At 41.8% G+C, this 24,007-nt stretch overlaps 2 protein-coding genes across 3 annotated transcripts; one reads left to right on the forward strand and one right to left on the reverse strand.

Moving 5' to 3' along the window:
• Window positions 1–3,350: 3,350 nt before the first annotated feature.
• On the forward strand, window positions 3,351–7,300 carry LOC311360375 (uncharacterized protein). 2 transcript variants are annotated; one of them, XM_084480439.1, is made up of 4 exons: window positions 3,351–3,390; window positions 4,422–4,507; window positions 4,672–6,635; window positions 6,919–7,300. In XM_084480439.1, exon 3 carries the CDS (start codon window positions 4,919–4,921, stop codon window positions 6,605–6,607), a length of 1,689 nt encoding a protein of 562 aa, XP_084336565.1. In that variant the 5' UTR covers window positions 3,351–3,390; window positions 4,422–4,507; window positions 4,672–4,918; the 3' UTR covers window positions 6,608–6,635; window positions 6,919–7,300. The 2 variants fall into 2 exon arrangements, with proteins under 2 accessions (XP_084336565.1, XP_084336564.1); XM_084480438.1 differs by having other exon boundaries at window positions 4,672–7,300.
• A 1,069-nt stretch (window positions 7,301–8,369) lies between these two features.
• Window positions 8,370–23,625, reverse strand: LOC311360670 (uncharacterized protein; the record flags this gene model as incomplete). Its single annotated transcript, XM_084480786.1, has 5 exons — window positions 22,834–23,625; window positions 11,069–11,210; window positions 10,604–10,755; window positions 9,877–9,890; window positions 8,370–8,457 (listed from the first exon to the last, which is right to left on the reverse strand). The coding sequence occupies exons 1-5, from the start codon at window positions 23,608–23,610 to the stop codon at window positions 8,370–8,372; spliced, it is 1,173 nt and encodes a 390-aa protein (XP_084336912.1). The 5' UTR covers window positions 23,611–23,625.
• Window positions 23,626–24,007: the final 382 nt, after the last annotated feature.

Genomic DNA, 24,007 nt, shown 5'->3' on the forward strand with positions numbered 1-24,007 from the left:
GCACACAGTAGGTCTGACATCTCATCTGTGGATCTCATGGTGCAGAGTGCTGCGACTGGTGACGATCGTCATATTGGGAATTTTGTCAATCAGAGAGATGATGATTTTGATTTCTGTCTCTTTGCATTCCATCCACTCATGCAGGTCGTTAGTAAGTACAAGAATGTACTTTTTTCAGGATCTTTGCGAGAACACCTTCCTCCTCTCCTCCTCCTCGGATCAATGGGAGCTTCCTTGCCATAATATTCTGGAATTCCAGTTTATACTGAGAAACCAGTTCTTTGATAGCTTTCACCTTTTTGTTAATCTATGGGAATTGCTGGGCTGCCTCCAGGACATTCTGAGCATCCCTGACTAATCTACCGCTTATCTGTCGAACCAGTTGAGAAGCAGCAGAATCTAGAGTCTTCACTGGCATTAACCAGACCATACATCACCAACCATGGATCGGGCTCTGCTCACACATTTTGGATACCCCCCCCATATCTGTGGTGTGTATTTAGGATTGAGATTTAGATATAAGATATAATAGTCGTAAAAATGGGGTTGACTAGATACTGTTGTAACTAGATACACATGTCGTTGTGCTATATACATGTGCTATATTTAAATCAATGCATTTATTGACACGTAATTACCAGAAATTGCACTTCTGTCTCTGTATTTACACTTACTAATTAGTAATTCAAATGGCCCACCGAGCACTTTCGAGGACTATCTGAAGTCTCCATGAACCACGTGATGATCAAGTACTTTGAACTTCCATTGTCGCAACTCTCTCTCTAAAGGGTGGAACACACTGGCCCAACCGTTGGCCATCTGAAACATTTTGAGAGCGTTGGCGTCTGAGGGTTGGAGCCATTGGATACTCTGATTGGTTGTGTGCTAGTTGTGACTAGGTGCGAATCAGCGCGGTGTGTGGGAGGGGCGGAAGTGATGATGGTAAACAAACCACTTTAGCAGAGATGGTGCAGTTACAAACTACACTTTGTCGTTGCATGCCCCTGCCTCCGTTGGCCCTGCAGTTGCTGCCCCCGGGGGGTCTCAGCGGCCTGTCCGGTGGCGCCGGGCCCCTGAACACTTAGCACAGTGTCTGATGCCAGCCAGACGTGATGTCCACCATGCCCACGGTCACGCTGCAAGCATATATAGTTTTGGATCTGAGACACGGCAGTAGGTGCAGTCTTCTCCTGAACAGAGGTGTCGCTGCTACGTGTCTGTCGCTGCTTCCATGGTCTACCCTTCGTCTGTCCACACGTACGCCAAGTGACATTAATAGAGTGGAGCACGACTGGTAGATGTGCCTTAGAAAGGGCAGTGCGACAGTCCATGCGACCGTCATGTGACCGCAATCTGATGCGCAGTCTTTCTGATCTCTCATGCACGACAGTAAACCGGCCTTTAAGGGACAGTGTGTCGGGTGATGGGGTTGTCAGGGACGCCTGACCCCTCAGGTGGGAGCTGCGTGGCGACCGCGGGCGTGGACGCCGTGTCCGAGCACACAAAGGGTGCTGGGAGGGGTCCCTTATTGTTTGGACCTTTCAGGGCCCTCCTGGGTCCTTTGGGGCGGAGACATTAAGTGGGGTTCATGGGTTGGGGTTTGTCTCTGTGAGGGTGTATTTGTGTTGCTGGTGCTGTTAATGTTGTGTTCATTGTTTCCGCCACCATTACTGTGATGTTAAGTTTGTTGGATGGGTATGTTGTGTTTTCGAGTTGTGCTGAAGTTAATAAAGGTAGTTCTGTAGCCCTGCCTCTGTGTGGTTACTGCACCGGCGCTACAATATTTTCAACTTCACTTTGCACTACAGCACTCACCGCATTTTCTGCAGGAAATGCATTTTCTAGTGAGAGAGAGAGAGAGAGAGAGAGAGAGAGAGAGAGAGAGAGAGAGAGAGAGAGAGAGAGAGAGAGAGAGAGAGAGAGAGAGAGAGAGAGAGAGAACTGCCCTGTTTCCTGTTTACAGAAACCATACGTTTCACTTCCACCAGTAAGACTGAATAAAGGAACCCTTCACTGCAACCAGGTCTGGCTATTGGAACCCTTTTTTATTTAACACCTTAACCGACTGTCTACGGTGATTTGAAAAGTCCCATCACCACAAAGTTCAAGATTTGGTGCACGCCTTGAAATCATTTAACTTTCATTTAGTAATAAAACTCTGAAAGTTGGGTATTTCCAGACCTCCAAGAATATTATATAACCAATAGGATGCCATGGGGAAGTCAGATTTTTCTTCAATTGCAACAGGCCATCAAACCTGGTAAGGTCAAATTCCAAGACAGTTATCAAATTAAAGTCAAAGTTAAAAGGCGCGGGTAACCTAGGTATGCTATAAAAGATACGATTATATTGTTTATAGAAGGGGTATTCAACGAAAATAGAAAGAGGTCCAGTTAGAGAAACTTTCTTGAAGCAAAGGGCCGTAAGATCATAATATCTAACTGTTTAGTGTGATACATATTTAAGTATCCTAATAGTTGTGTCAACATCTGCATTAATCAATACCTGTCAAATCAAATTAATTCAGTATGATTCAAAAAATTCATTTAAAAAATGTTATGACAATATTTATTGTCATGTAACATAGAACTGAACATACAGTATATGTATGACTGCAGATATAAAATAAAATATATAATGAAAATAAATTGTGCATGTTGAAATAAAGTGCTGCACTCATGCATTCATGACATGACAATGTTACACAATTTAAGATGGGTTAAAGCTTATAGGTATCGATTTTATGGATAACCTAAGTATCCCAAAGGCCATAGGCCTATATATGCCCGTCTGCAATATTGGAATTATATAAAGAAAAACATGTATAGGCTAATCCATTGCGTGTATATTGCATGTTATATCATATTTAACATTATTAGGAGGAATAAGAAGAAGATGTACTTTATTGAGCCCCGTGGATAAATGCATTCTCTGCATGAACCTATCAAACAGTGTAGTGTCCAGCTCTTGTACTGGGTGGGGGGAAACCGGAGCATTTCTTGGAAATGGTGTGACTTCAAATAATGACATAGCCACCCCCCCTCCTGGCTGTAGCCCACCCAGCTCAGCTTTAAGAGGCGCAGTAGAGAGACTGAGCTCACTTCCTGCTCTCAGGAGACGCAGCCAGGACAGCCAAGGTAGGACAGAAAATTCTCTGATCAGTTATATTGACAGCTAATACAATAAAGTTGTTGCGGATGGTAGGCCGCTACCACCCGTTTGCAACGTTATCACTCGAGTGGACAGAATGGATGGACGTTTCATTGTGATTTATATTGTTACAAGTGCAGTATTTAACACTGAGTTTTTCATTAGGTCTACCCGGAGATGGTCTGGTCTCTGTGTCTCTGGGCTGAACCTGAACCTGGACCTTGTTGACCGATACAACAGGTGCGTTCACGTCATTGCATTGTAATGTAGGCTATTTTAAAACAAGAATAGGCCACCTCACAACTGCTATGATTAAACCTTTATTGACCCGCTAGAGTACCATAATAGAGTAAAACAGTTATATGTATTTAGGTTAACATTAGTTTTGGAACATTACATTTTGTCTCACACACACGCACGCACACCCACGCAAACACACACGCATTTGCGTGTATCTGTTAAAAATGCCCTAGCAAACCTTAAACTATTACTGAGTGAAATGGTGTGTGAGAATATCTGTTATGGTTGACTGCGCCGGCCTCCGTAATGAGACAATTTCGTATTTAGGCGCTCATTTCTGACCAATCAGGGCATCTCTTCCATTCGGGGAACCTATGGAAGTTTTTATTGTACTTTATTATGTGCAACCCACAGAAGACGATTCGCGTTTCGTGTACCGCGATCCACAAATATTTGGTAGTTGTGCCTCGTAATGTTATTCACACGGATATTGCACGATCCACAAAAACAGAATGTCCGCCGTCTTGTAAAATGTAATCCACATTCACTTTTACACATTTGTGGATCGCATGGCTCTTATGAGAAGCTCATTTTTCTTTGTGGATTTTTGTCCAATATGTCACACTGTTGAGCTGTAAAATGTGAATGCACAAGACCTGATTATGCGTAGGCCCAACCCATAGAAGACGATTCACGTTGCGTGTAGGCCTACCACAATCCACAATATTTTTTCCCTTCTGCTTTGCAATCAATATCCACAAATACACATTTTTAACTTGTGGCTGCTAAAATGATAACCACACTTACACTTCACATTACGTGTCCAACGAACCATAAATATTGCTTACTTGTCCTTTGTAAAACAAAGTGAGTCACGATGCACGTGACATAATATGCATAACTTACTTTTCACGTGTTTCGTAAAATGCTATCCATACATTCACTTTCATAACGACTATAATATAATGGATAACACACTTGTTATACTTTCATGTTTTCCTGATTAAAAAGTTATGCCATCTTTTTCATAGAAAATCTACGGAAACGTGCGACTCAACTTCACTGCATCTGCTCAACCCCCCATCCCGCCAACTGACTGACCAGGGGAACCAATGTGGTGAGAACAATTGTAAGCATTTTATGAACTAGGTTTGCTTTCTTGTGTGGTGGATAAAATGCAATACTTCTGAAAAAATGAGCGGTAGAGAAAGCCGAAGTATGAAAGAAAGACTTTATTATCACTTGCACAGAAGTAATAACAAAACATATGTTGGTTTGCAGATCACACCAAGGATATTTCTACGGGAATCAACCTGGTTTCAGACTGGGAACAAACTGTTAGTGTCAGGGTTCTTCCTGCTATCTTCTGAACTCCTTAGGAAGCTCCTTAAACCTTTTGAATCAATCAGAAAAAGTTCAAAAATTGGGCTTCAATAAGATAATATAATCCTTTATTAGTCCCACAGTGGGGAAATTTGCAGTGTTACAGCAGCAAAGAGCAAAGACGATAGTGCAAATAAAGAAAGAAATGGAGAACACGAAAAGAAGAAAAACTGAAAATACAGAGATGGAGAGCAGTTTGCCGCCCCCTAAGCGGTTAGCAGAAGCTGTTAAGAAAGAAGGCAGTAAGTTTAAAGGAACTTCAGGTACTCTGGAAGTTTACGCTCTTCCTCTGAAAGAACAGTCCATGAATGTAGATGGGTGCAAGCGCTTCATATTTGGCGAAGACAAAGGTAAAAAGAACCGCACCATCATGGTTCTAGGAGCTACTGGGGCGGGGAAGTCCACCCTGGTCGACGGGATGATCAACTACATCCTGGGGGTCACATGGGACGATACCTTTAGATTCAAATTGGTAGACGAAAGCACGGGCAGGTCTCAGGCTCACAGCCAGACCTCTGAAGTCACCGTGTACAAGCTCTACCACCGAGAGGGCTTCCAGATCGACTACTCCCTGACTATTGTGGACACGCCGGGTTTCGGAGACACAAGAGGCATAGAGAGAGACAGGATGATTACAAGTCAGCTAGAAAATTTATTCTCGGCTAAACTTGGAGTCAGCGATATTGATGCCATCTGCTTCGTGGCCCAAGCGTCTCTAGCTCGGCTTACACCAACACAAAAATATGTCTTTGACTCAGTGCTCTCCATATTTGGCAAAAATGTGGCAGATAACATCCGGATTTTGGTGACATTTGCAGATGGCCAACGCCCTCCAGTTCTCAATGCAATCAATGAGTCTGGGGTCCCATGTCCTAAAAACGGGGGTTTACCAATTCACTTCAAATTCAATAACTCTGCCTTGTTTGCAGACAAAAATGTAGCTAGTGCGAACAACAAAGGTGATGCCAATGGTGATGATGGTGATGATGATGATGATGATGGAGAGGGTGGGAGCGTCTTTGAGAAAATGTTTTGGGACATGGGAACCAAAAGCATGAAAAGATTCTTTAGTGCTCTGAATATCATGGAGACCAAGAGCTTGACCTTAACCAAGGAGGTGCTCAGAAAGAGAGGTGAGCTGGAGATCTCCATAGAGAATCTCCAGATTAAGGTGAAATTGGGCTTAGCTAAACTTGAGGAGATTGAAGAAGAATCTCAAATGCTCCGAAAATATGAGGCAGCGATCACAGCCAATGGGGAATTTGAGTATGAGGTCCACTTCAAAAAACCTGATCAGATTGACATTTCCAAAACAGGGAATTACATCACCAACTGTCAGCAATGTCAAACGACCTGCCACTATCCCTGCGCCATACCAAACGATGCTGACAAGAGCCGTTGTGGGGCCATGGGGCCAGATGGCCAATGCACACAATGTGACAACAAGTGCCCTTGGGATGTGCATTTCAACCAAAAGTATCGCTGGGACTATAAATTGGTGACGGAGAAACGAACCTACAAGGACCTGAAAGAAAAGTATGAGAAAGCCTCTAAGGAAGCCATGTCCGTTGGAGACATCATCAAACAGATGAAGCTGGAGTACGACTGCCTACAGGACGAGGTGGTCAGGCTGATGGAGCGATCAGCTCAGTGTCTCAACACCCTGAAGGAGATCGCTCTGAAGCCTGATCCACTCTCAACACCTGACTACATCGACCTGCTGATAGAGGGAGAGAAGTCAGAGGCCAAGCCTGGCTACCTGGAGCGCATCAAGAAACTCAAGCACATGAGGGAGAAGGCGGTAACCATGGGGAATGTGGCCAAACTGCTCTAGATGGATGGATAGGGGCAGGATAGTTCAGGTTAGTACTGGTTAGTACCTACCGGAAAGGGACCGGGTCCATTTAATAACATGTGCTTAATACATTAAAGCTTTCTCTGATTTAATAACAAGGATGCTGTTGATAAAAATTGATTACTAGATAGAAATTAAACATGTTGGGAAAAATGTTTTGCTTTAAAAAAAAATTCTGTCATTGGTTTAATTGGGTAAAGTAGTAAGATATTAACAATGATGTGATATTTGAATACATTTTCCTGATTCAAATAGAGGCGCGTTCTTTTTTGCTTCACTGGTATGTTTAGCTCAGATTCTGCTTGCGGAGCTCTCTCTCCCTTCTCGAGCACCTGGACCAGACAACGTGTTCTCTGCCTGAGCTAACATGAGTGTGACTGGATTCGCTCAGTCTCGATCATTTTTTATTTTTTATTCATGGTTTGTTTTATTCTTTATTAGTTTATAAATGTAGATGTTACGAAAATGCATGATGCATTATTTTTAGGTTTGGGTCCCGGGGAGACACATATTTCTCCTTTGGGTCTCAAAGTGAAACGGTTTGGAACCCCTGTATAAGAACAAAGAACAAAGGCTCTAAAAACAATATTTGTATTGTTTTTCTGTATTTATATACTGAAAGTATACTAAGTATAATCATGACGCATGCCTGTTACCAAAAAGAGAATTAAAGATGATACAATGATCTGTGTTGACTTTAAACCTTTTTACTTGATTAATGCCCATTGTATATTCTCAAATATTTTAGTTATCCTTTGCAAGCTTCCCCTTCGGTTCAGTTTAAACAAGGTCATGAAACCACCAGCAGGGGGCAGTCAGAGATAGGTTGTAGGTGTTTACTTTGTGTAAACACAGACACCGACATTTAAGGCCCTGACACACCAACCAGATTATCGTCAGAGAGAGTCTGGCGAACTTGGTGACCTGAGTCTGTTCGGTGTGTGCTGTGCGATCGGCCGTCGTCAAAGCCGGTCTGTCTTTTTTAAGCCATCTGTGTTCTTTTCAGCCGATTGCACATGTATAACAGGCCATTACCAAATCGGTCCAACTGCCTTTTCTGCCAAAGCTCGGCAGTCGGAATGGTGTGTCAGGGCCTTTTCATTGCATTTGAGTAAAAAAGCTGTTGAGTGTAATGTCATAGATGCTTAATATTGTAGAGGCCAAAGCAGATGAAACTCCTATTGAACCCCTTAACTATGACAGACCTCTTAACTATCATTCTAATCTGTATTTATATTTATAACTGAAAAGTAAGAAAGTATATGGTTTGATTAGAATATTCACATAAACAACAAGGTGTAATCAATGTGGTCATCACAGGTTCTGAGTCGTAAGATGATCCTTCAGTCATTGAGGCAGAAACTATCAAAAAAGGTTTATTAAAACAAATTGAATGTGTTTCTCTGTCATAACCGCAAAGAGACCGTCTACAAAGGGTATTCCAACGCCAATGACCAAAACACCACCTTGAATTTTAACGAGCACATAAAGAGAGCTACATAAAGAGCTACTAGCCAAAGTTCTGGTAGCTAATTTGCTATTTACATTTGTGGTAAAACATTGCCGTCCTCCTCCAGACATCTTCCTCTCAGGGTCTTGTTATGTGATAGTACAACAGGTAGTCCTACAGATGTGTTAAATCAGACGGATCTTAACATGGATTTGCTGTTATACTGTATATAGTCTTAGTCTGTGGGAGCTGCGATGCTAACGGCTACGGCGCTAACTGACTGGACAGTCCTCACGTGAGCTCCACCAGAAGGAGGGCTGTGATTGGCTCACAGATCTCCACCTGTTCAGGGCAGTCGCTCCATCGGTCAATCAGGTTGCTGCAGAAAACCAAAAGAGCATCTAGTTAAGAACCTCGTTAAGAAAAGTGTTTTGCCTTCATTTCAATAACATTTGATTTTTGGTATGTTTGCAGTTAAACTATGTACCAAACAATAACTCATTAAAGGGATAGTCTTTTGAAACAGGTTCTCTGGCATCTCTGTTCAATGTATTTCTGCTAATGAACATTCAACACTTTACTGTAGTTGTTTTTACACTAAATTGCAATTGCAATTAAACAGCAATTTAAGCACTTTTCTGCGTGTGTCTCGTTTCTGTAATGAAATTTGAGGGAAACTGGACATTAAGGTGGTTTAAATGTAGAAGGAGTGGGATTGGTCTTATGTTTGAGGATTACCTGTATCATCCTGCCACAACAGTGTCACTACCCTCTTCTCCTTTGTGTCATTAGTGACATTTTTGTCCCTTGTGTGAATTAGTGATTCTGTTCACCTATGTTCCATGTTTTTAATGCACAGGATACACACATCAGGATAATTAATAGTGCTGCTGCGATTAGTTGAATTAGTCGACGTAATCAACCATGAAAATTAGTCTATGGCAATTTTTACTCGTTTTACGAGTCGTTTTACTATTGACTGCCTATTTATTTTTGTTCTCTGTCTCAAATGGCTCACTGTAATTGCTGGTTAATCAGCTATCCTCTTTCTCCCCCCCCCCCCCCCCCCCCTTCACTGCTTTGATATGAAAAATGGCAGAGGCAGGTGAGTCCTCCAGATCAAGTTGAGTATTTCAGGCCAACTGGTAAAAGTGTGCCATGGCTTTCAAACATATAAACCATAAAGCTATGGACGCCTCGGGATGGACTTGTCAATGCACTGCGGCATCAGTTACTTGATGTTGTTTTGATTGAAGATCGGTAGGTTGTAGTGGGTGCGTGCGTGAATGAATGAACGTGTGTGTGTGTGTGTGTGTGTGTTGCAAGCGTATGCGATTTCAAAGTAACAAACAAACAAACTCAAAGCCGATGCATGCATGCCTCCAAAACTATTAATTCAAAACCAAATAAACAAATCAAAAACAGCGTCGCTTATTCGATTCAAATACTTTATATTCTTTTCAAAACTTGGGAATTAATACGGCACGGTACCAAGCGGTTGAAAACAATGTTGGCGTCTCCTGTGTGTACCTTGCGCACCTGCATTATATTACTTAATATGACTTTGGCAGTAATGTTTTAAACCCCGCCATGTACACAAGTGTAAACGCGAGCAGCATAGCTGCGTGCCTGCCTGCTTTCAGCGCGTCATTTTTTTCCCAAAATTAATTTTTTATTTTTATTTTTATTAGTCGTTTAGATTAGTCGATTTTCATCCAAAAATTAGTCGAGAGATTAGTCTTTAGAAAATTAGTCATTAGTGGCAGCACTAATTAGCCCGATTTGATAGCCGATTTACTTTGCCAGATTATCCTGTGGTGTGGGGCAAATTATAAACATGTTACTATTCACAATCCGATATCCTGTAGTGTGGGGGAAACCCCAATGAAAGAAGCCGTGGAAGCAGGCAATCGATAGCCAATTGGGTGCCTGAATTAACGTACTTAAGGCTACAAACAATTCATCAAGTAATCATAACAGAAGCCATGGCGGAAGTGGGGTGGTCTTCTGAAATGGAGGAACAGCTTGTAAAATTGTCAGAAAAAAAGATTGCTAAAGCTAGCATAGCATGTTCCTCCTGACTGTCGTCCGCCATGTTTGTTTACACTAAAGTCACCATTTTGATTGTGAGAGATTGGCGAGATTTCCGGTTTTGAAAATCGTTACTGCGTTTTTGTGGAATGAATTGGTTAGTGTGTTGGCAATATCGTTTCCTTCCACACACTAAATTACCTAAACAGGTAAATGTATCTAAATCTATAATTTTCTAAATTTGAAATATCGTCGATTGGGTACCCAGCATAAGTTCCCTAGTTTCGACTCATTTATCAGTTCCTTGATTGTTGTCAGTTGGTTTCCATCGGACTGTTTTCATGAAGAAAAGCACACTTTTAACCTACCCTGACAGCAGGGTTCTTATTGGTTGACTTGTTATCTCTGCCCACATAATAAATAATAAATAATAAAACCACATAATAAAACCTTTGCTTTTCAAGAGGACATTTATTTCACTTTCTTTGACCTACCAGCGAGAAGGGGAGGGGCTCTTTCTGGAAGTGGGCGTGGCAGCCCTCTGCCTTGCAGTGGCCAACAGACCAGAAGACGGCAATCAGGAGCGCCGCCATGACTACTACCGTTACCATGGCAACTGTGGGCTTCTTCCATGGCTCCTCATGATCTGGCGGGGATCATGTGGTTAAAAATCAAATTCAAGTCAACTTTGTTCGTATAAAAATGTATCACAGTCACAGTCTGTTCACAGGGTTTCATTTGGGAGTATGTGTGCGTGTGCCTGTGTGTTTGTGTCTGAGCGTGTGTGTGTGTGTGTTTTTGTCTGTTTGTAGTTTAAGGTGCAGGTAGATATGCGTGTGTGTGTGTGTGTGTGTGTGTGTGTGTGTGTGTGTGTGTGTGTGTGTGTGTGTGTGTGTGTGTGTGTGTGTGTAGTTGTATGTGCAGGTTGGTGTGTGTGTGTGTGTGAGCGTGTATCTTACTCGTGATGGTTACACAGTGTGTGTCTGTGGGGCCGCTCCTCGGCAGGCCGTCCAGGTAGGTCCACGCCTGGACGCAGTACACCGCTCCCTCCTGCAGGGCGGTGAACAGCATGGGGGTCTGTTCCACCTGGGCCGTGACAGCCTAGCTTGGAGAGAACGCTCAGTGAGCACGGGGCACGTGTTGTAATGAACTCAGGCCTCCGGGACTTTGGCCCCCCGGGATAACATGTTGCCCTGGGAATAGGGAGGTTGTGCACAAAGCGGGCACATGTGCATCAGTTGGAATAATAACATATACATTTACATTTAGGGCATTTAGCAGACGCTTTTATCCAAAGAGACTTACAATAAGTACATTTGTCAGAAGAAAGAGAAACAAATATATCGCTGTCGGTACAGTGAAGATGTTCATAGAACCAAGTGCCAAGCACTAACAATTGCTAGGTTAACCCCTACCCCGTATACAACAAAGATAGCTAGGATAAGATGCTACACCATGCTAAGTACTATTTGCCAGGATGTGTCTTTATTTCATGCATTTGCATTTATTTGATTTATATTAATTTATAGTATGAGATGAGTCCCTGATATCGTATGTTGCATGTTCTCTTGTTAAAAACAAAAAAACAAAAACATAAATCATCAATGGATTCACAGCGTTTTTGGAAAAAAAATCATGGAATTATAGCGTTTTGGAAAAAGTTTGAATTTATAATCAGCAATATTGTTGTTTGATTTAAAAGTCATTGTTCAACACCATTTTAACAGGAACAATTGAATATTAACAAAATATTTTAACTTTTTTATTTAACCAGGAGAAAAACCTATTGAGATTAAAAATCTCTTTTTCAAAGGTGACCTTGCCAAGACAGGCAGCAGCACAATAAACCACATTTACAGACAAACAGTTACAGACAAACACACAGGGACCAAATTAAAATAGCACTAAAAATAAAGCAAATCAAATTCACACTGCAACAATATTAATAGACCCATTTCTGTAACCAGGAAAAAACCTATTTAAAACACTGACATCTTAGAGAGTCTAGCTCAATTTCCTTCATTTTCAACTTAAAAGCATTAAACGAAATTAATTCAACAAGTCCTAGGTCTTTCTGCAGCGTATTCCACACAGTGGCGGCAGAGTATACAAAAGCCTTTTTACCCTGTTCTGTCCGTACATTGGGGACAGAAAGCAACACCAAGTCCTGTGAACGTAAAAAGTGTGGACCAGCACTTTTCCGCATGATAAGGGAGCATAAATAGCTAGGTAGCACACCAAGTATTGCCTTATAAATAAATATGCAGTAGTGACTGAGCCTACGAGTGGACTGAACAGAGGTATGCATATACAACAAATCACCATAGTCCATAACAGATAAAAAAGTAGCAGCCACAAGTCGCTTTTTTACATTGAAAGAGAAACACATAATTTCGAAAATAAAAACCCAGCTTAAGCCTCAGCTTTTTAACCAAATAAAGCACATGAGGCTCAAAGGTGAGGGAGTCATCAATTAGAAAACCCAGGTATCTATAAGACGTAACCACCTGTATAACACTACCCTCCAGAGTGACCACAGAGGGGGCATTTTGTGGTCTAGCTCTAGACCCAGTAAACAACATGAGTTTGGTCTTATCTGCATTTAGAACAAGTTTCAGCTGATGAACGTTTTGGACGACAATAAAAGCATTCTGCAAGTTTTCAATAACCTGAATAAGGGTTGGTGCAAAGCAATAAATAACTGTCATCAGCATAAAAATGGAAATTAGCATTTGACACGTTTTTATCAATATTATTAATGTAAATGGTGAATAAAAGTGGGCCTAATACAGAACCCTGGGGTACACCCTTGCAAATTGGTAAATTGTTTGAGTAGAGACCGTCATGTTTAATGCACTGGGTCCTATCACTGAGGTAGTTTTGGAACCAAGAGACTGCTTGCTCTGATAGTCCTGAGTTGAGGAGCCTGCTTTTTAGAATATCATGATCTACTGTGTCGAAAGCTTTGGACAAATCAATAAACAGTGATGCACAGTGTTGTTTCTTATCACATGCTACAGAGATGTCATTAATCACCTTCAGTGCAGCTGTGGTAGTGCTATGTTTTTTTCTAAAACCTGATCGAAATTTAGACATAATGGCATTGGTCTGAAGAAAATCTTTGAGTTGGTCATTTACCAGAGATTCTAGAATTTTTGCCAATACTGACAGATTGGATATTGGCCTGTAGTTGTTTAGCTTGGATGGGTCACCTCCTTTTAATAAAGGGAGAACAAATGCAGATTTCCATATGCCAGGTATTTCATTATTTATCAATGTAAGGTTAAAAAGATAAGTGAGAGGTCCTGCTAAAATCAGCTGCAATCTTTAAAAAGTATGGCTCGACAAGATCAGGTCCTGGAGGTTTTCCAGGATTTAAAGCTTTTAGGGCTTTATGAACTTCCTGTTTAGTGAATGGCGTAAAATTAAAAAGGCCTGCAGAAACTGGAACATCAGTACAGGGCTTTACAGTTGCAGAGCAAGTGTTATCAAACAGAGAGCCAGACAAAATAAAGTGTTCATTAAAACAATTCAACATCTTCATTGTATCACTAACAGCAACAGAATCCTTCATAATAAAAGCTGGTAAAACATTAGAATATTTGCTCACAGAAAGTGATTTTATAGCTTTCCAGAATTTCCTCGGGTCATTAAGGGTTTCGTTAGTGACAGACAGATAGTAATCTGACTTAGCTTGCTTAATAAAAGAGGAGCATCTATTTCTAAGTTTTCTAAAAACAAGCCAATCTGAGGAAACTCCAGTTTTCCTTGCCTTAGCCCAAGCCGAGTTACGTTGGTGAATAATGTCTGCTAGCTCAGGGGAAAACCATGGATTATCACCCCTTTATTCTAAATCTCTTGAAAGGGGCATGTGTATTTATGATTTGGGTAAATCCATCATTAAAAAATGTCCAGGCTGACTCCACATCAGGGATTAGCTAAATTCTACTACAGTTAAAATTAAACAAATCATGAAAAAAACCTTGCTCATTAAATTGTTTGAGATTCCTCTTACAAATTACACGTGGATTTGATTTAGGAATCTTAGTGTTCCTGACAGCAGCAACAACACAATGGTCACTTAAGTCATTGCAAAAAACACCAACAGCTGAGAATTTATGGGGAACATTAGTCATCTGATGCTGGCTTAAGCCAGTCCCAGTTAAAGACCGGGTAAACCAAATTCAGTATTTTTCTTCTTATCATATTAATTAGGCCTTAAATGTGTCCCTCAAAACATATAAAAAATATTTTTCCCATTCATCATTTCCTTGAGGAGCTAGGCCTCAGAGAATGTTCTGTGTGCAGGTTTAAAATGGGCGGGTCTACATCGAAGACCGCTTTACGTAAAGCGGTCTTCGATGTAGACCCGCCCCCTGCTGCCCTCTAGGTATAAATACATTAACCGCGCACTAGCATTCTGTGGTTTCACCCGTCTATGGTTTTACCGCTCACGAGTCTGGTTTGAATTGTCTAGCTAGCTGTTTGCAGCTAGCTTGCCCGTTATGCCTCTTCAACCTCGTTGGTGCATCTTCCCTGGATGCCACAGTGGGAAACGTAACGTTAACGGTTCGTTTACTTTATTTAAGTTTCCGACCGAAGACGGTCTCTCTCCGGTGATGGGCGTGGTTTCCTGGCCTGCAGCGCACACGCCCCCACCGTCCTGAGCCAGGGATTACTGCTCATTTTTCATCAACTTTGAAGCATAATTTTATATACTTCGCGATTTTTTTAGTCCTTCAAATTTGGCAGGGTGGTTAATAATATATTTTCCTGTGGTATTATAAACTCAAAACCCATAATTATTCTTGGTTTACCCGGTCTTTAAGATCACCAGCTAAAATAATTTCAGTGTAGTCCAATCTGGATAGAAGATGCACAAGAGACGGCAACACAACATTTAAGGCAGATGGAGGCCTATAACATCCGACAACAGTTATACAGAGGCCCTTAACCAATTCCACATTCAGTGCCAGAAATTCCAGGTACTTGCTAATTGATTCAGAGACAATTACCTTAACATGAAATTTCGACTTTACATAAATAGCAACACCTCCACCTCTCTTTGGTCTATCAGCACGACATTGTAGCCATCAATACAAATATCATTATCAGCAATTGATTTTGTTAGCCAAGTTTCAGATGTTACAACAATGTCATGGCATCTGTTGATTTAACCCATATTCTGAGCATATCCATTTTGGGTAACAAACTGCGCACATTAATATGTATGACACTGAGACCCGACAGGGATTTAAAATCAGACGGCATCTGAATGACCTGCAACTCAGGGGCAGGGTTAGGTTGTATGTTACCAGACAGAAGTAACAGTAAAACAATCAACCACCTCTGCTTGCCGACATTAGGCTTACACAAAGAGCCGTTCAGCAATTCATACTTTATGTCCAAACGATGTCTGTCATTGAACGCAAAGTAGTCATTTAAAACCAAAACGCTTTGAAGCCGGCGTAAGTCTCTGGTTGGATACCCCGCTAGGTTCATGTCGTGTGCCAGTAGCTTCGGAGTTTGCACGGATTGTACAACATGTACAACCGGAGCATCCGTGAGCAATGTCTGGTGGGCAATACACGTTGTTAGATGTAGGCTACTCACCCACTTCGATGCGATCGCCTGCTCGTAAGTCCCGCACAGCCAACGCGCAAATAAGAGTGACGAGAAACGCCATTGTGTGTGTGTGTGTGTGTGTGTGTGTGTGTGTGTGTGTGTGTGTGTGTGTGTGTGTGTGTGTGTGTGTGTGTGTGTGTGTGTGTGTGTGTGTGTGTGTGTGTGTGTGTGTGTGTGTGTGTGTGCGCGCACACAGGAGCCCGCAGAGAGATGAGATGAGATGATGCAGCGCCGTGGCCAGGTGAAATTCGCCAGGCAGGTGGACAAAGGCGCAGTAGAAAATGAGTGATAGATCCAGAGGATTGTTTAATCCAAGAAAAAATCCTTACACTTTGCATGCAATTAGGATGGCAACGAAATGATTTGCTTTACTTTAGGACAAATTCAAAAAGGTAAAAACGTGTTAGTAAAAACAGACGACTGGCATGCTGCCATCTTGGATACCTGCGTCTTCACGCAGCCATATGTGGGTCTAGGTAGAAAATGTAATTTTCCTGAAAACTATTCAAATGGATTCCCAGACAGCAAAAGAGCGTTGAATCAACTGTGAATCAACCTCCGCCCTTTCGACCAAAACATGTTGAATCAGCGTTGAGACTGGACGTCGATTCAACGGCAGTTTGCTTATACTGTTCCACGTCGATTCAACGTTGAAATGAAGGCGACTGACGACGGCGCGTCGACCCCGTTTCAACCTTTATTCAACTAGTGATTATGGTCGAATTTTGGTCGATGTTGGTTCTTCACTCCCTGATTTATTTACAGAACATCATGACATTACTCTACAATTAAATTAGGACAATAAAGGCCCTTTTTAGGCTACTGAATCTCCTTCGGGGCTCTAATCTAATGAATACATGAATACACAGAAAATAGGCTTTTGTCAAACATATTGTAGGCCTAGCAGCGGCCAAAAAGTGCACAGAGTCAGGCTTTATTTCACTGTAGTTCTGCGCCCCGTACACCCCTCGACGCAGACTACCTTTATTGGCACCTCTCAAATAGAACATCCTACAAACAAACATCACACAACAACGGTGGCGACAATAATGAACACAAGAGAACAACACACAACTACACACTAACAACGAGCAACCCAAACCCATTAACCCTACTTATTCTAACGAAAATAATTATTATTTTCACGCACAGTCATGGTCGAGGATCCTGCGGCGCCTGAAAAGAAATACAGAAATATTAACATAAAAAAATTAATTTGCTACAAAATGTGTCCAGCAATAAGACTGAATGATGTTTGTTTCACACTACTGTGTGTCCGTGACTTGCATGGCGCTCTCGAAATGCATTTTGGGTCCGTCGTTCAGACACGCCCTCGGTCATCCGTCGACAAACTTGTGTGCACGAGGCGTCAATGCACCAGAGGGGTATTCCATCAAAGTCGCTAACGAAAGCGGCGCTTAGTTGATTAAGCCCGGTTAGAACTAGCGCCAACTTCCACTTGAGGCTTAAGCCGTTCCATCAACGCAGTTCAGCCGCGCCTTGCTCAGGTTAGTTCAAGCCAGGCTAACGTTATCCTGGATTACGCACGTTCACGAGATATGCAACCAGCCCATAACCGTGAATGTCGAATCATGGATCAAATGTCCGAAAAGGACCGAGCGGGATCTTTTCCAGCGGCGAACAGAAGCTGCTTGTGGAGGACTATGAGGAGTACAAGCATATAATAACTCAAAAAGGGAACACCGTAAACATTAATAGAAACAGGGAGGCTGCCTGGCGCAAAAATTGATGATCTGTTGAATGCATAAGTAGTATTAAGCGTAACATATTTTAATTTAATATTGACCATTGATTTGAAAGCAGGGAGATAGTCTTGAGTTAACATGTTGGACTTGCGCCCGGTCATCCGGGGTTCAATCCCCACGCAATTACCTAATATAGGAAGCATTACTGGAGAAATCAAAGAACTTTTCATGCCATTTATTTTCAATTTCTTTGAATATTCTTAATTAGGGAATTAATCAAATGAATAAAGGGAATTACAAAATGACACGAACTCGGGTCGCGCGTATCACCGGGCAAGTGCCAGACCATTCACCCAGCCGCTGATTCCTGATTACGCTATAATACATAGATTTGTGTAAACATGTGTTGAAAAAATAGCCATAGTTATAATAATAGATAGCAATTCATTGAATTATTTCATTTGCAACATTTAATCTTAGACCCTTAATGAAAATATACGCTGTTTGTACTTCATATATGTACATTTATGACAAAATCGTGAGGACTAGGCTTGGCGGAACCTTCTGATGGTACAATTGTTGCTGACAGATGGATTTCTCTGAAACACCGCTCAAGTTAGCCTGACAGTTAACCTGCTCCCGACCAGGTTAGTTTGGTCGGATAAATTGCCATGGTTACTTAGCGGAGATTCCCTTAAGTGACGTTCATGGAACGCAACTCTAGCTGAAAGAAGCCCGGCTTTACGTTTAGCTTGATGGTTGTTTGGTCGGATAAGTTGCCATGGTTACTTAGCGGAGATTCCCTTAAGCCACATTAATGGAACGCAACTCTATCTGAAAGAAGCCAGGCTAAGCAAAATAAGCCCGGCTTTGGGTTTAGCTTGGTTGATGGAATACCCCCCCGACCAGGTTAGTCTGGTCGGATAAGTTGCCATGGTTACTCAGGGCTCCAGACTAACTTTTTGCATTGGTTGCACTGGTGCGCCTAACTTTTCTTTTTAGGTGCACCAGCACAAAATTTAGGTGCACCCAAAAATTTAGGGGTTTCAAGTGCTTCACCTAGCCGGAATTGAACATTTCAAAATAAAACATTTCCAAATAAAAGGGCTTGTGCTTAAAGGGTTATTCACCTATAAAACAACATTGTGCTCCAACACTATATATCATATATTTATAGGTTATTTTGCTGCAATTGAATATACTAACTCCAAATTAAAAAGTAAATCTCTTTACCGATACACTTCTGGTGATTTGACGCGTCAAAAATGCACAACTACAAGTTCTGAATGGGGGCGGGTCACAATGAATGGGGCCGAGATGATTGACAGTACAGGTGATGGTGCTCTTTGGTTGACAGCGGGAGAGGGAGAGGAGATGGAAGACGGAGCCGTGCTGTCCTATATGTTTCTAAACATATAGGTTACAGATTAATAAAGGCCTGCATGAGACTCGTGGTCCTACCAACAAAAGTAAAAAAATATAAACCCGGTGTGCAATGATCATGTTTTAAATTTTAAAATGTGCTTATTAATGATAACGCAAAAACATTAAAATAGCTACTTGACCCAACGACACGCACAAACGTGCAACATGCAATAAACGGCAGGCGTGTTAAACAACCCAATAAATCCAACCTACCTTGTAAGCTTGTTCAATAATTAGAGAGGGAGAGGAGATAGACTGATCTGCACTGTCCTTGAGGACAGCTGGGTTGTTTAACACGCCTGCCGTTTATTGCGTGTTTAAGTTTGTGCTTGTCATGGGGTCCAGACTCTCAGTAGTAGGTCTGGTTGGAACAGTAGGCTGTTTTTTAAGTTAGTTTCAACCTCGCTTCATTTTCCCTCGTCTTTTGTCGCATTTATTTTCTTTCTCCGTTTAAGTTACTCTGGCACTCAGGTCGCTTGCAATTTTTAAACACACACAAGCAGTGAACAAGACCACAGCCAATCAGAGGCAAAGAGCCGACCGAGCTCTTTCTCTTATTGGTTTAGACCACAATATGATCCTACCACGAGTGTGAGTTCGGTCACAGGAGAACACATAGAGATGATGCAAAGGAAATTTATGTTTTCACCCGGACAGCGTCAGGTGCACCAGTGCGACCTAGAAAAATTATTAGTCGCACCCTTAAATATTTTGGTCGCATGTGCGACCAAATTAGTCGCACTCTGGAGCCCTGTTACTTAGCGGAAAATTCCCTTAAGTGACGTTCATGGAACGCAACTCGAGCTGAAAGAAGCCCGGCTTTGCGTTTAGCTTGATGGTTAGTTTGGTCGGATAAGTTGCCATGGTTACTTAGCGGAGATTCCCTTAAGCCACATTAATGGAACGCAACTCTAGCTGAAAGAAGCCAGGCTAAGCAACATAAGCCCGGCTTTGCGTTTAGCTTGGTTGATGGAATACCCCTCAGGTATTTTTCGGTCAGTGGCGCAATTGCATTTGCGCATTTTTTAGATTACTAAAATAGCACCAAGTATCATTTGCACCTGAACACGCCCCTGCTTTTCGCCGACACGCCTCTCCAGGCGCAAGTGTAGTGGCGCCTGGTTGCTGCGGGGGAAAATCAGCTTTGCGCCGGGTGCAAATTAGCAACGACACATGTGTCAGTGTAGAAAGTCAATTGCACCGGGCGCAAGATATAGGGCCCCTTATGTCATAACCGTCACAAGCCGAACCATGTGTCCTGTATCATAGCTACATGTATGACCTTTGCAGCGAAAAAAACCCGCATGAAAATCAGTTTGGTATTCAGTGAGGTTACTATGATTAATTAAATGTGACAGTTACAGCACCTGCCAAACACATTACACTGAGTGCAGCGGTCGACCGGCCCAAGATGGCGGCCCCACGGCTCGTCAGTGCCAGTAGGCTGTAGCGGTCGATGCGGCGTCTATTCTTTATTATGTCTATGCTTTAAAGAACCGCGTTCAGAAAAGTCAGCATGTCCTCATATCAATAACATTACAATTCTGGTGTTTTCAATTAAAATGGGAAACGGCGCCCTCTGCTGCTCAGGTGAAGACGGATGGTAGCGTAGGCCTATGTCACAAGAAGTAACGATGGTACATGGCTATTTTAATTTTTTTAATATTCTAGAATTTTCACTACAATATTCTGTAACATATTTAAGCCATAATATTCTCCCATAGCCACAATACTGAGTAAACATAACATAAGCCTTAAGACTGCTGCACAACCAGGCATCATACATCATCATACTTAGATGAAAGGGGGCGGGCTTTTAAAGCCACAGAACACGCCCACCTCTACCTTCTTATTTAACTCGGACTCCGCCATTTTAGGTCAGAATCTCTTGGGCGGCGTATCGATTAGATGTAAAGCTTAGAGACGCTCCACGCGTGTTATATACGATCCCTCTCCTTTTGTTTCATAGACGATAGACAATAGACCAATAACCTTAACCAAATAAAGTGAGTTAAAAGCGATCCTGTCTCGGCGGCCTTTCCTGGACTAAAATTCATAACAATTCCAGATGGATATTTGGGCATGCAAAGTTTGCATATTTACAGATACATAAGTATGTAGCTTGGTGTCTTACCTTTAATAATCAAACATTTCAACGTAACAATACCCCCTTCCCCCAACATGCACAACTGAGTTTTTATTCAAATTCAAACTGAACTTTATGCAACTGCAACGCAAAATAAAGGGACGTTGGTCACGGTTATGCTTGTAGTTGTGCCATTATGTTTTAAAATTTAGAGAGATGTTTTATTTTTATCACATCTGTCTTCTGACTGCTGTTAGGGCTCCACTGTGATAGCCTACTGCTGTTAAACTGAACGCTCATCTCCTACCCCCTACCCAGTATACAGTAGATAGTGGTACTTAGTTGAATTTATATTTCATGCATACGGTTAAATGCGTGGCGGCTAGTGCCAGATCTGTGGGCCCCTTGGTATTTTTGTGTTTTTGACGTTCCAGAACAGAGTAAAGCAACACCATACCGATGTTCCTTCGAAAATATTCATACTAACAGAACATTCATACTAACAGAAAAGGGTAACCAAGAAAGAAAACATTTAGGATAAACTCCTGACGCCGATGTCTACGGTAAAGCTTTTATCATCACTGTGAGCCCTTTTAGTTCTCATACTAAAAGTATGTGTATTTATATGTATCCAATAGATTAGGTCGTCCAGGTTTGTGTGTGTTAACCAGTATAGTAAGGCCCACATTTTGATACATTTTACCTGTTATTTGGCAAAGGTTCGACAGATGAGACCAAGAAAGAGCTTTTCAAGTTTTTAACAAAACTCTCAAAAGTTCTAAAATGTGTGGTGCAAACGTAACACAGCACAGGGCTCCGCCAACACCAGCACTGCTCTCTGGAGGCAACATAATCAATTTTCACACAAAAATAACATGGACTGTTGTCGCCTCCTGCTGGTGATTTCATGACCAAGTTTAAACTTACAACTGGGAACCTGAGTTGGTAAAGAGTTGAAGGGGAGTTCAACTCTTTACCAATCCAGTTTAGAATAATCTTAAAATATTTAAGAACACAAACAACTTTAATTAATATAAAAACAGGCTTGAGTCTATACAGATCTTTTTCAATCTTTAATGGTGTTTTTTTCAAGAGTAAGATGACGTATAGCAAGCATAAATCCAATGATTATACGTTTGTAAATATTGCTTTTAAAACCTCTGTTCTTGTTTCCTCTAACAATAATCACATTTACACCCAACAATTATTGATCACAATTTCATTTCTCGGTTTTCATCAACAGCATCCGTGTTATTATATCATAGAAGCTTTAAATTTGTTCATGTAGCAAACAAAGAAGGATGCCATTAACTGTGATGTTAACTGTGGATCGAAAAAGAGAGAAATTGTTACATACGTTAACTCGGTCCAAAGTTGTGTCAAAACCAAGACCTCAAACATGAACATAAGGTGTTACAGCAGAAAAAAGGAAAGGTGAAGCAAACACAGGCGATAACCAACGTTACTATAAACTCAAAAATAAGACCTGTGCTTTATAATTGCTGTTATTATTCAAACAAACGATAAAAGTATCAGACTTGTTTATATTAATACTCATTTCATGGCTTTAAAATTGTTGATACAAGAAATCAGTCTTGCCCATCTCGACTTTTTTTTTTTTTTCTTTCGGGCTTTCCTCTTTATCCTTGGCACTCATGGCAGCACAGCCACTCTTTTCCCTATGCTCTGCTATGGCACAGGGGTGATTGGTCACTGAACACTGCTGGAAGTTAGTGATGTCCTTTGTCTTTCCCTTTTTCGTAAGGTTAACAGGCTTGATGATTTCAACTTCAATTTGGGAGTTTTTATTGGAAGTGATGTCGGCGTTGTGCTGTTGTTGGGTTGATCGAATCTCTTCCGGTTTCACCAACCCCACCCGTACCTGGGGCTGGATTCCTTCCACAGCCGCCTCCAGCTGCCTTTGCTTGTTGAGAACCTCTTTGGTTAACTGCAGGCTTTGGGTGGTCATTTTGTCCAAGGCAGTAAAGAATTTTTTCATGCTTTTGGCCCCCATTGCCCAAAACATTGCATCTAAGTTGTTGACCTCCATATCATCATCAAAGTCTTCATCAGCTCTGTCACGAACAGATCTATTGTCAGCAAAGAGTGCAGAGTTGTTGAATTTGTAGTGCACTGGAAGTCCTTTGTTTGTTTTAGGACATGGAATTTTGGCAGCATTGATCGCCTCGAGAACAGGAGGCTGCTGACTGTCTGCAAATGTGACCACCATGCAAATGTTCTCTGCCACGTCTTTACCAAAGATGGACAGCACCGAATTGAAGACGTACTTCTGTGTAGCCGTTAGTCTTGCTAGAGAGGCCTGGGTGACAAAACAAACTGCATCTATCTCACAGACTCCCTTTGCCGAGGTGAAGAGCCTCCTGATCTGCTCTGTGATCGCCCTGTCTCTCTCTATCCCCCTTGTGTCGCCGAAACCCGGAGTGTCAACAAGGGTTAGAGAATAAGGAACTCGGAAGCCATCTTGGTAGTTGACTTTGTAGGCGGTAACGTGGGTTGTCTGACTTTCTGCTTGTGACTTCAACTGGCCCTCATCTATTAGTTTGAAGCGGAAAGAGTCTTTCCAATCTATGCCCAGGATGTAGTTGATCATTCCATTGATCAGAGTTGACTTCCCTGAACCTGTTGCGCCCAGAAACATGACTGTGTGATTTTGCCTCGGGCTGTTTTGGCCAAATGTGTAGCTCTTGCATCCATCTATCCCAATATCGTTTTTCTCCAGGGGTAACTTGAAAACTGAAGGAGAACCAGATTTCATTGGTAGGCTTGATGTTTTGATTGATTCAGCCAGTCTCTCAAATCCCTTCTTGTCTGTGCACACAACTACAGATTTGTCTTTGCCAAGGCCAGCAAACCTGATGCTGTTGTTCTCCTTGTTGGCTTCTGTGTCAGAGCTTCAAAAGAAGACAAAGAGAAAACAAATCAGAGTCCGAGCTCATAGGAATGCATAAAAAACATGTACATTTTCTTTATATATCAGCGTATGGTATCCTACTGAAAGTAGATGCATTCCTATGAAGGCTATGAGGTCACCCTTG

Source organism: Micromesistius poutassou (assembly GCF_964030765.1).
Source record: "Micromesistius poutassou genome assembly, chromosome: 16".
In the NCBI taxonomy this organism is placed as follows: Eukaryota; Metazoa; Chordata; class Actinopteri; order Gadiformes; family Gadidae; genus Micromesistius; species Micromesistius poutassou.

Bases quoted from the DNA above. Each gene is read 5' to 3' on its own strand.
- LOC311360375 (XM_084480438.1), top strand. From the start codon at position 4,919: ATGGAGAACACGAAAAGAAGAAAAACTGAAAATACAGAGATGGAGAGC.